Source organism: Chrysochloris asiatica, unplaced genomic scaffold, assembly GCF_000296735.1.
Source record: "Chrysochloris asiatica unplaced genomic scaffold, ChrAsi1.0 scaffold00072, whole genome shotgun sequence".
Classification (NCBI taxonomy): domain Eukaryota; kingdom Metazoa; phylum Chordata; class Mammalia; order Afrosoricida; family Chrysochloridae; genus Chrysochloris; species Chrysochloris asiatica.
The window spans coordinates 8,455,624-8,469,140 of NW_006408590.1; the positions used below are offsets into that span (position 1 = coordinate 8,455,624).

A 13,517-nucleotide genomic window follows, 5' to 3' on the forward strand; every position below is an offset into this window, starting at 1 on the left:
AGAACTACAGAATTCAAAATAACTGAAGATGTTGCAATTCATCTCGTTCAAATCTCCTTTTATTTTCTCTACTTTTCTACAAGTTTTTCTTATTATAACTGATATATACAGTACCTTCCCTTATCCTTTACATCACCCTGTTTGCATCTCACAGAGTCCCTATGTGGCACTGGACAGCTAATCACAGGTCAGCAGTTCAAACGCACCAGCTGCTCCTTGAAAATCCTATACAGGGTTGCCATGAGTCCAAACCGACTCAACAGCACTTAACAACAACTTGCATCTCAGCTTTTTATCAGTGTTAAAATTCTGGCTTGAGTAAAGGGGTAGTGTGAAGAAAGTAAGATCCTAGAATACTTTAATGAAAAAAAGAGAAGAGAGAACACGAACACAAATATCAATCACAATGACCTAAAAGCATTTAGAACAGAGGAAAAGACATCCCCATTTTCAAGAAAAAAGCTTGCCCAGCTTCTCTTCTTAACTAATTCATTCTACTACTTCATCAACTTCGCTATTTGTCTTGATTCAAAACTTTAAAACTATTTTTTTTTTAAATCACTCACTTTTTCTTCTTTTTGTCTTCAGTGAATATGGAATTCAGCTTATCATACTATTCAGGCGAAGATTTAAAACTTTGTTTTGCCTTATGAAATTACCTGCTTTTTAAAAACTGTCATTGCTTCTTTGTGTTGCTTGTCTAATGTTTCCTTTTGATTCTGAAGAGTTTCCTATTTTTAAAATTATGAGAAATGAAAATGTAAATTGTAGCAATTTTTTCCACTTTAAATTTAAACTAGGTTTACATTTTAAATAAAAGTGAAACATATTTATTGCATATACTATTTTTTGTTCTTGAAACGCAGCTTTAAACCAATTTTTATTATTTTTTAACTATCATGGAATCAGCATTCATAAAGTTTATTTTAAATTGTTTCTTAATGATAAAAACACATTGATTTTTTTCAAATTTTTAAACTCTACACTGAATTCTTCCAGGATGCTCCTTCCTTTTTTCAAGACAATCTTTTGGCCAGCAGTTATTCATATGAACAGTCCTAATATATAGATTCCAAAATTACCTCGAAAACCAGTTTTATTATTTAAGTATATGGCAACTCACTGAATATTAAAACAAACAAAAACTACCACAGGGCAGTCTTTAGGAAATAATCCACATACATTATTCCATTATTGTCCTTTCCTTCTCCCCTCTTTTTGATAGAGATTGTGTATTATTCTGTCCTTTTAGATAAATTTTTTTCTTCTATATTTATCAAATAATTGTCATTATTTTAAGAAATTAAATCTAGAAGTGGCAACCAGTTTCAATTGTTTTATTATTTGCTTCCATATTGCTAAATAATACATTGATTTATCCATTTTAAAAATGTGTCTCTTGACTTCCAGTTATGATACTTGGGAGTTTAGCTTTCTTATACAATTGACCATTACCCCACATCCTCTGTCCCTATTCATCTAACAGTTTTATCAAAACCTTAGCTTAAATTAATAGTTGGTATTTACATTACAATAGATATGAAAATATTCAATGCTAAACCATGTAGTATACAATGATTACATTTCTATTCACAACTATAACTTTTTTCCTGCAGTTGATAATTACTTTAAAATATTTTCATTCTCATCACTAATTTAAAAAATAATATTGTCAGTGCCCAGAACCATGTCAGTTGGTTTATATGTCAGAAGAAATCTCAGATTCCAATAAATGGAATAGAAACAACAGAATAGGAGATCTTTGAAGTGACTCAGGAAATCCCAAACTGTATGACCAGATGGATTTGAAAAGCTGTATAGATGTTGAACATCTATAGAAAAGCTGTAGATGTTGAATAAAATCTTTCAATAGCCTATCCCCAAAGTTTTACCTATGAAAATATGTCAGACTCTAATTCAGTGCTGCAAGCAAGCTATAAAAAGAAAACGGGGGGGTGGGGCGGATTGGAGACTTCAAGGGTAAGTTCGTTAGCATCTTTAGACATTTTTCAGCACTCCAGTATTTTTACACAAGTTATGTGAGTGCTAACTTTTCTTTTTTGTAAATCCCACAATACCCTAGAGGATTCGTTCCCTATGCTGCATGTTATATGTGTGTATGCGCTATTTACATGGGCATCTTATATGTGAAAATACTGTAGGCAATGAGATACTTTCCTCACTAATTGTAAACAGTTTTAATTCAGAAATAGTCATTAATTTGCAACAAAAACTGGAATGGGAAATATCCCCATTACAGAATTCCAAAAAAGCTTTCGATCAAAAGTAGAATAAACTGGTAGCCTTAGAAAAACAACTACAAATCCCCACTCCAGTTATCAAGCATTGGAGGAGAATGCCGATGGATAAAAACACCTATAGCTACTATACTGTAAGCAGTAAGACTAGTGGGAAACTGATTTTTTTTGTGCTAGCTAAAAAAATGAAGACAAATGTCAAATGGGTGAATCAATGACACTGCTCTAAGGGGAAATTACATACCCAATTTCCTAATTTGTCCGTAGACTAGCAAAGAGAGATTTCTCTAAATAATAAAGTAAAATCCTGTGAAATTTTAATATTATAAACACTGTTATCTTCACATACCCTCACCCTCAAAGTCAATGGGTTACTCCATGGTGGGTGTTATTAATAATCCACAAATACATTCCCCTATCCTAAAAGTAGAGTCCTGGTGTGGCGCTACAGGATAATGTACTGGACTGCCCAATTTCCTAATTTGTCCTTAGACTAGCAAAGGGAGATTTCTCTAAATAATAAAATAAAATCCTGTGAAATTTTATCAATACTATAAACACTGTTATCTTCACATACCCTCACCCTCAAAGTCAATGAGTTACTCTATGGTGGGTGTTGTTAATAATCCACAAATACATTCCCCTATCCTAAAGTTGCAGCATCGATGGACTCAAGCATGGCAACAATAGTGAGGTTGGCCCAGGATCAGGCAGTATTTTGTTCTGCTGTGCAAAGGTTGCTATGGGTCGGTACCGACTCGATGGCACCTAACAACAACAACAACAATATCCTAAAAATAGAGTCTTGGTTGGCACTACAGGATAATGCACTGGACTGAAAGGTGAGTTTGAATGCAAGGTCAACAGTTCAAACCTACCAGTTGCTCCTCGGAAACCCTAAATAGGTTTGCTAAGGGTTGGAACCGACTCAATGGCACTTAACAACAACACTAAAAGTAATCGTATCCCATTTCAGCCTATAACTGTCACTCTTGGATCCTCACCAGGGAACTGTTATTATCTCCTTTATAATACCACATTCAATAATCTAATACATAAGGGTTATGTGCAAATTGTTGTGTTATTAGGTGCCATTGAGTCAGTACTGATTCATAGTGATGGTATGTACAACAAAATGAAACTCTGCCCAGTCCTGCACCAATCTCATAATTGTTGCCATGTTTGAGCCCATTGCTATTGTCACTGTGCCAATCCATCTCACTGGGGGTGTTCCTCTTTTTCAATGACCCTCCATTTTACTAAACATGATGTCCATCTCCAGGGACTGGTCCTTCCTGATAACATGTCCGAAGCATGAGAAACAAAGTCTCCCCATCCTGGCTTCTAAGGAGCATTCTGACTGTACTTCTTCCAATGCAGATCTGTTTGTTCTTTTGGCAATCCATGGAACTTTCAATATTCTCCTCCAACATCATAACTCAAATGCATCAATTCTTCTATGGTCTTCCTTATTCATCTTCCAATGTTCATTTGCATATGAGGCTATTGAAAATACCGTGGCTAGGATCAGGTGCACCTTAGTCCTCAAACTGACATCTTCGTTCTTGAACACTTTAAAGAGGTCTCATGCAGCAGATTTGCCTAATGCAACACGTCATTTGATTTCGTGACTGCTGCTTCCATGAGTGTTGTTGGTAGATATAAGTAAAATTAAGTCTTTGGCAACTTCAATAATTTCTCCATTTATATGTATGTTATTTATTGATCCAGTGGTGAGGATTTCTGTTTTCTTTACATTGAGGTGCAACCCATACCTAAGGCTGTGTTCTTTGATCTTCATAAGAAAGTATTGTAAGTCCTCTTCACTTTCAGCTGGCAAGGTTGCATCATCTGTAGGTTGTTGATGAGTCTCCCACCTATACTGATGCCACATCCTTCTTTATATAGTCCAGCTTCTCGAATTATATGCTCAGCATACAGATTGAATAGCCTTGGTGCACACCTTTCCTGATTTTAAACCATTCAATGTCCCCTTGTCTATATGAACAACTGCCTCTTGATCTATGTATAGGTTCCTCATGAGCACAATTGTTCTGGAATACTCATTCTCCATAATGTTGTCCACAATTAAGTGTTCTGGAATATTCATTCTCTATAATGTTGTCCACAATTAAGTGTTCTGGAATACTCATTCTCTATAATGTTGTCCACAGCTTTGATCCACACAATCGAAAGCCTTTGCATAGTGTTTGCACAGGCAAACATCTTTCTAGTAGTCTCTACTTTCAGCCAAGATCCATTAACATCAGCAATAATATCCCTTGTTCTACATCCTCATCTGAATCCAGCTTGAACATCTGGCAGTTCCCAGTCAATGTACTGTTGCAGCCGTTTTTTTAATTATCTTTAGCAAAATTTTACTTGCATACAATATTAATAATATTGTCAGATCATTTCCACATTCACTTCTCTTTGGCATGGGCACAAATATGAATCTCTTCCAATTAGTTGGCCAGGTAGCTGTCTTCTAAATTTCTTGGTATACATGAGTGAATGTCTCTAGTGCTCAGTCAGTTTGTTGAAAGATTTCATTTGTATTCCATCAGTTCCCAGAGCCTTGTTCTTTGCCAATGCCTTCAGTGCACCTTGGACTTCTTCTTCAGTATCATTAGCTCTTGATAATATGCTACCTCTTAAAATGGTTGAACATTGACTTTTTCTTTCTTTCTTTTTTTTAAGATCATAGAAGCCTTTATGTAACAAAAATATGAAAATGTGAAACTTTTGCTTCTCTGAATATCTTCCATCTAGTTCTATACAATTGTGTAGGTGAAATTTCTCTCTCTAATCCTAACCTACAGAATTCTGTGCCCTTCAATTTATGCCATATCCAAACAGCGATTCTGTAATTATCGAAGGACTCAAGTCATATTCCCTTCAATGTTCTACTAAGCATGATGTCCTTCTGTCCCTAATCCTTCCTTACAATATTACCAAAGTACATGACAAAGCTTTGACATTCTCCCTTGTAAAGAGCATTACAACTGTAGTTTCTCCAAGACAGATTTGTTCATTCTTCTGGTAGTCCATGGTATAATGTTAATATTCTTCACCAGCATCATAACACAAAGACATCCATGCTTCTTAGTTATTTCTTATTAATTATCCAGATTTCACATGCATATGAGTCAGGTACACTTTAGTCCTCAAAGTAGTATATTTTCTCTTTTACATTTTTTTTAAAGTTTTTATTGTGAATTGAGTGATAGTTTACATGGGAGCACATCCATTTTACACTCATCATTTCATTGCATTGCAATGATTACAATCTCTTCTGTGTATCATCATTCAACGGTATTTGCTTCTATTCCCTCTGTTTTTTGTTTGTGTTTTGTTTTTTTTTGGGGGGGGGATGTACACAAAAACACTCAGAAATATATAATCATTTAAATAACTAAAGGACACATTCTGCAAGCCTGCCTCCTGGCCACTAGCACCTGGCCACCAGCACACAGCCTTTCTCGTTCCATGAGTCTAGAGTCCTCAGCTGCTCTCTCTCTCCATGCCCTCATCTCTAAGTGTTGCTGCTTCTCTGGATAGGGTCCTGCATTCTGCTCATGCTCTTCTCCCTTTATGGTCCTAGGGTCCTCTGTTCCTGGACTGTTAGATTAACGACTCCCCTCTTTTTGTTGCAAAATTTCTACCTTTACAGTTGTGACAGTCACAATTGATCATGATAACAATTACTCATTATTGAATCATAAGAATCTTATCCCCATCTCTTTTCATCAGATTCATCTAGACAAGATGAATACTATACAGTTGACCATATCTTTTTGGTACAGTGACTCTGTGTATTCCTTCCTTCTTCTTTGGATGCTTTCTGCATCATTCAATTATTTTGCCTTCACTTCCCTCAGCTTAAGCAATGCAGAGCATGTTCTTTCCTTTTGGTTTTCTAACTCCAGATCTTTGCACATTTCATTTTAATATTTGACTTTGTCTTCTCAAGCTGCCCTTTGAAAATTTCTGTTCAGTTCTTTTACTTCCTCATTTCTTCCATTTGCTTTAGCATCTCTAAACTGGAGAACAAGTTTCAGAGTCTTCTGACATCCATTTTGATCTTTTCCTTCTTTCTTGTCTTCTTAACGACCATTTGCTTTCTTTCTGTATGATGTTCTTGATGTCATCACACAATTCTTCTGCTTTTCAGTAAATAGTTTATAATTTGTCAACTCTGTTCTTAAGATGGTCTCTAAATTCATGTAGGATATGTTCAAGATTAAATTTTGGCTCTCATTGACATTTTTATTTTTCTTCAGTTTCAACCTGAACTTGCATATGAGCAATTGATGGTCCATTCCACAGCCTTCCCTGGACTTGCTTTGGCTGATGATACAGAGGTTTTCCACCATATCTTTCCACAGATACAGCCAATTTAATTTCTGTGCATTCCATCTGGTGAGGTCCATGTGTATGGTCATCTTTTATGTTGCCTTAAAAAGCTATTTTCAATGAAGATGTCTTTGGTCTTGCAATATTCTATCATGCGATCTACAGCATCATTTCTGTCACCAAGGCCATATTTTGCAATAACTGATCCTTCCTCTTTGTTTCCAACTTTTCATTCCAATTGCCAGTAGTTATTAATACATCTTGATTGTATGTTTGATCAATTTCAGACAGAAGAAGTTGATATAATTGTTCAGTTTCATCATCACTGGCTTTAGGAGTTGGTGTGTAAATTTGAACAACAGTAGTAATAACTGGTTTTCCTTGTAGGTGTATGGATATTATCCTAGCACAGACAGCATCATACGTCAAACCTGATCTTGAAATGTTCTTTTTGATGACGAATGTGATACCATTCATCTTCAATTTTTCATTCAAGGCATACATAGTAAATCATATGATTGTAAGATTCAAAATGGCCAATGTCAGTCCATTTCAGCTCACTAATACCTAGGATATTGATGTTTATGCATTCCATTTCATGTTTTACAACTTCCAATTTTCCTAGATTCATACTTTGTACATTCCATGTTCCAATTACTAATGAATGTTTACAGCTGTTTCTTCTCATTTTCAGTTGCACCCCATGAGCAAATGAAGGTCCAGAAAGCTTTACTCCATTTGTGTCATTATGGCCAATTCTACTTTGAGGCAGCAGTTCTTTCCCAGTCATATTTTGAGTGTGTTTCAACCTGATGGGCTCATCTTCTGGCACTATATCTAACATTATTCTCATGCTGTTTATCATGTGTCAGTATTCAATATTCTGGTTCTATCTTATAATGTTCCACTGCTATTAATAGGGGTTTTTTGTTTGTTTGTTTTTATGTTTTTATTGTGAGTTGAGTGATAGTTTACATGGGGGAACATCAGTTTTACATTCATAATTTCATTGCAATGATTGCAATCTCTTCTGTGCATCATCATTCAACAGTATTTGCTTCCATTTCCTCTTCTTTGTTTTTGTTTTATTTTGTTTTTTGGTGGAGGGACGTACACAAAAACACTCAGGAAGATATAATAATTTAAACAACTAAAGGACACATTCTGCAAGCCTGTCTCCTGGCTGCCAGCACACAAACAGCCTTTCTTTTCCATGAGTCCTCAGCTGCTCTCTCTCTCAAAGTTCTCATCTCTGCCTCCATGATGGTCTAGCCTCTGACTAAACACTAATTATGTCTCAAACAGATTTATAAGAAATCCCATTAGAAATCTAGAATTAATATTGTTTGTTAATGGGTCACTTCTTTAACTGACTCAGAAAGGATATAGCATAACAGTCTCAAAAGATCCATATAATCTAACTCATTAGTAAAAGTTAAATCAGTTCAAATGAAAGAACTTATAATACCGGGCAGACATTGCCAACTGGAAATAGTCAAGAGTTTACAGTGATCACCACCTAAGCTGTGGTGGCTTGTCTGTTGCTGTGATGCTGAAAGCTATGCCAACAATATTTTGAATACCAACAGGGATACCCATGGACGGTTTCAGTAGCACTTCCAAACTAAGACAGACTAGGAAGAAGCAGAGATGGACTACTTCTGAAGTGTTAACCACTGAAAACCTAATGAATAGCAGCAAAACAGTGTCTCATATAGTGACAGAAAATGAGCCTTTAGGTTGGAATGGCACTCAAAATACTACTGGAGAAGAGCTGCCTCCTCAAAGTAGAGTTGACCTCTATGATGTGGATGGAGTAAAGCTTTCAGGACCTTCATTTGCTGATGGGGTACAACAAGTGAAGAAGAAACAACTGCAAACATATACTAATGTATGAATCTAGAAAAATTAGAAGTCATCAAAAATGAAATGGATAAATATCTAAGCATTATTGATTTGAAATGGACAGATTTAGCCCTTCTGAAATGGACAATCAAACAATTTACTATACCTGGAATAATGAAAAAGAAGGGTGTCACATTCATTGTCAAAAAACATTTCAAGATCTATATTGAAGTATTATGCTGTCTGTGAAAGAATAATATCCATACACCTAAAAGGACTCCTGGTGTGGCACTGTAGAATCAGTATTGGACTGCAAACCACAAGGTTGGCTGTTCAAATCCACTAGCTGTTCCTTGGAAATCCTATACAGGGTCACTATGAGTTGGAACAAACTTGACAGCACTTAACAACAACAACAAAGAAGACCAGTTAATAGCACTATTGTTCATATTTATACATCAATCATTAAACAAGAGATGATGAAATGGAAAAATTCTACAAACTTCTTTGGTCTGAAATTGATCAAACATGCAATCAAGATGCATAGATAATTAGTGGTCATTGAAATACTTAAGTTGTAAACAAACAGGAAGCATCAGTGGTTGAAAATATGGCCTTGGTAATACAATTGATTCTTGAGTTGTCAGACTTCAGTTTGCTTGGGTATACAATCAATACCATGGAAGCAGCAGTCAAGAAATCAAACAATGTATTGCACTTTGCAAATCTATTGCAAAAGACCTCTTTAAAGTGTTAAAGAGGAAAGCTGTCATTTTGAGAGCTAATGTTTGCCTCCCCCAAGCCATGGTATTTTCAATCATTTTATATGTATGTCAAAGTTAGACAATGAGCAAGAAAGACTGTAGACGAATTTATGCATTTTAATTACAGTGTTGGCTAAGAATATTGCAAGTACCATGGAGAAACAAATCTATCTTGGGAGAAGGACAGCCAGAATGCTCCTTAGAAGAGAGGTTACTGAGACTTCATCTCTGAATCTTTGGACATGTTGTCAGGAGGGATTAATCCCTGGAGAAGGATATCATGCTTGGTAAAACGGAGGGTCATTGAAAAAGAGAATGACCACAGTGAGATGGATTGATACACTGGCAGCAACAATGAACTCAAACACAGCAACATTGTAAGGATGGTACAGGTCCAGGCAACATTTCATTCCATTGTGCATACAGTCACTATGAGCCAGAACTGACTTACTGACACCCAACAACAACATACAGGTGGAATTCACCATATGAAATACACAGGAATCAAGTTAACTACATATGGAAGAGACTATGGAGAAGTTCAATATTATTAGCCAAGACCAAGCCATGGGGTAACTGTGGAACAGAGCATCAACTGCTCATATGCACATTCAGGCTTCAGCTGAAAAAAATGAAAACAAGTCCATGAGTCAAAACACAACCTTAACTCTATTCCACCTAAATTTAGAGATCAACCCAAGAACATATCTAATGTATTAGAAACTAATGAGAGAAGACCATAGGATTTGTGGGATGGCATCAAGAACATCATACAGAAAGATGGGTAAATTTCACTAAAAAGACAAGAGAGAAAAAAAAAAAAAAAGATGAAAATGGATGTCAGAAGAGATTCTGAAATATGCTCCTGAACATAGAGAAAACAAAATAACTGGAAGAAATGAGGAGGTAAAAGAGCTGAACAGAAAATTTCAAAGGGCAACTCAAGAAGACAAAGTCAAATATTATAAAGAAATGTGCAAAGATCTAGAGTAAGAAAAACAAAAGAGAAGAACACACACAGCACTTTTCAAGCTGAAATAACTGAAGAAAACATCAGGCTTCCCTTTGCAATACTGAAGTACTAAATGCGAAAAATATTGAATGATAAAAGAAGCAACAAAATAAGATGGAAAAGGGAGGTGGGGCTTGAGGGCAGACTAGGCAGAAAGGCCGTGCAGACCCCATCAGTGAAAGCATGGAAAACCAGTTGAAACAGATTCAGAGGGCCATCCCAGAACTCTGAACAACAGATAAAGTTATAAATAAGTGGTTTGAGTGCTTACTGGGAGTAAGATTTGAAACAGGAGTAAGAAAGAAGGTGACTTCTGATCCATGTGTTGTGTTCCATGGACACACCATGTGGTGTGTTCCACCACAGCCATTGTGAATGGGAATGAGTAGAGAGAGGAATAAGAGAGCACTCCAAAGGAGAAAACAGCTATTGATCTGCAGAAACAGGTCCAGGTGTTTTTTTCATTCCTTATCACACCTTTTCTTTTGCTTTGTTTACTCATCTCTGTACTAGTTAACAAGAGGAGAGACTTGTACAAGTAGACACCCTCAGGGAAGATCCCATGTTGCACGCAAGATTTTGCAACATGCAGAAGGATTGGCACTGATCTGCCCTGTGCAGGACAAGGATCTGCATTGGACTCAGGAGGATATAGAAGAAAGAAACTGATCCCGGAGTCTCTTCCAAAGTGGGTCTGACCATTCCTGAGCTAGTTCTCACTAGGAGAAACAGATAAACAAACTTAAGGGGAGGGTAAAAAAGGAATGTCTGGGTCAGATCACACTGGCACAGTGGGAACATCGTGGAATTTTTCAGTAGACTTTGAAGGCAAGAGTCCATTGTTGTTGTTGTTGTTGTTGTTAAGTACTATAAAGTCAGTTCTGACCTATAATAACCCTGTATAGGGTTTCCAAGGAGCAACTGGTGGGCTTGAACCACTGGCCTTGTGGTTCAAAACTGACTTTGCAGCCCAGTGCAATAACCCACAGGGCCACACTAAGAGTCCAGTAGGTGACAATAAAGAATTACTCATATTTTCCTATGATTTTTCTTTTTATCTTTTTTTTTTTTAGTTTTTCAGCTTTACATATGTAAGGGTTTTTATGACATTTGACTTCAGTTTTTAGTCTTGAATTTGGGCCTTCCTTAAATCTTGTGAGAGAGCTATCTCTTCATGTCTGACCCAACAAGAGACAATAACTGCAGCCATATAGCCAAGCTACAATTGCACCCTGTAAAATCCTACCAACAGGGCAAGAGCCTATATCAGTTGCTATATACCAAAACAGTATCTACAACCAACACCTGCTAAAAACACTGTGAAGTGAAATGTAAGAGCAGTGAATGGAGAAGTCCATATGATCTTAAGAATACACCATCATACATTCATCTAATTAATACAAATATAAACAACATCATAATGCCTAAAAATAATAGAAACGTTATGCTCACATGCAGAAACAAGACAAGGTAGCTTGAACAAATGACAAAGAAGAAGAGCTAGAATGGCACTGGAGTTTAAAGAGGCTCTGGATTTGTCTGAAAGGAAATTTAGGAGAATGATATTGAGGTTCATCCAAATGTTCCACAGAAAAGTCAAGGAAAATAAGGAAGAAATAGAAAAGTGCTACAGGAACAATTAAACAAAATAGATACAGCATTGAAGGCAATACAAAACCTGTAAAAACAGGTCCAGATTATCAACTAAAATATCAGAAAAGGACAATACACTGAAAGAGCAAAGGAGTAGAATTAAAGAGATAGAAACCAGAATCAGCAAGTTTGAAGATAAATCTATCAATACTGCTAAGAAAAAAGAACAAGCAGAAAAAAAGAATGAAAATATCTAAAGAAAGCCTAAGATTCATGTGGACTACTTAAAGAGGAATAACCTGAGGCTGACTGGATTCCAGAGCAGGAACAGACAAAACTACAGAAGAGATAGTTGAACGGCTGGAAGAAAATTTCCCTAACATCTTGAAAGACAAGAAGATAAGCATTCAAGAAGCTGAATGAATCCCAGGCAGGATAGACTGCAAAAGAAAATCACCAAGACGTATCATAATCAAACTCTCCAAAATCAAAGACAAGGAGAGAATTGTAAAAGCAGCTAGAGTAAAAGGAAATGTTATGGAAAGCCAATAAGACTAAGGCCTGTTTTCTCAGCACAATCCATGCAATAAAGAAGACAATGAAGAGACATACAAAACACTGGGGGGGGGGGGGGAAACAGCCAACCAAAAATCATATACCCAGCAAAGCTGTCAATCAAATATGACAGTGAAATCAGAACATTTTAGGATAAACAGAAATTAAGGGATTTTGTAAATGTCATAACAGTGCTCCAAAACATACTAAAGGGATTTATTTGGACTGAGAACCAAAAAAGCAGACAACAACCAATAACATATGTGGCAACACCACCTGGAACTCAGTTCAGACATGGAAGAGTCCAGAGCAGAACAAAACTACAAGAATGAAATTAGGGGATCTGAGAGGTCAGTCTATGATCAGGACAACTACAAAGCAAAAGAAGGGGAAAGGATTGTATCAGAGATCCAGGTGGTGAGATAGTCAATTAAATCTCAGGAAGAAAAGCAGACAGTCATAAAAAAAAATTTTAAACTTAATAAAATATAGGGTAACCTCAAAGAAACTTAAAACATCATCCCATCAAATCAAGAAAAGGAAAGTCCAAGTAGATTATGGAAACATTAAAACTATGAAGAAATTGACAAGGAAAAGCACACAAAAAAATGAACTCAGCACAGAAATGTATACAGAACAAAGAAATCAGCAGCACCACAAAAAACAAACAGCATGATGAAAGCAATATTAATCCCTACCTATTGATAACTACCACTGAATGTCAATGGATTAAATGCACCAGTTGAGAGACACTGAGTAGCAGAATGGATGAGAAAACAGGATCCTTCAATAAGCTGTCTACAAGAGATTCACCTAACACACAAAGACAAAAATAGATTTAAAAAATTTAAGGATGGTAAAAAATATACCAAGCTACTTAAAATGAAAAACAAGCAGGAGTGGAAATAATATTCTCAGATAAAATAAACTTTAAAGCAAAAACCAGCATAAGAAAAAAAGAAGGACATTATCCCATGGTTAAAGGGCCAATTGAACAAGAAGACATAACCATAATAAACAGCTATGCTCCCAATGAAAGAGCCCCAAAATACATAAAGCAAACCCTAATAGAATTACAGACAACTCTACAAAATAGGAGCTCTGGTAGCGTAGTGGTTACGAATAGGGCTGCGA

The 13,517-nt window shown here is 36.2% G+C and overlaps 1 protein-coding gene across 1 annotated transcript in view; it reads right to left on the bottom strand.

Annotated features, from left to right (window-relative positions):
• CCDC73 (coiled-coil domain containing 73) overlaps positions 1-13,517 on the bottom strand; it is a 173,584-nt gene that overhangs the window by 116,379 nt on the left and 43,688 nt on the right. The window contains 1 exon segment of the mRNA XM_006864869.1: positions 660-731. Coding sequence (XP_006864931.1) covers positions 660-731 — 72 coding nt within the window.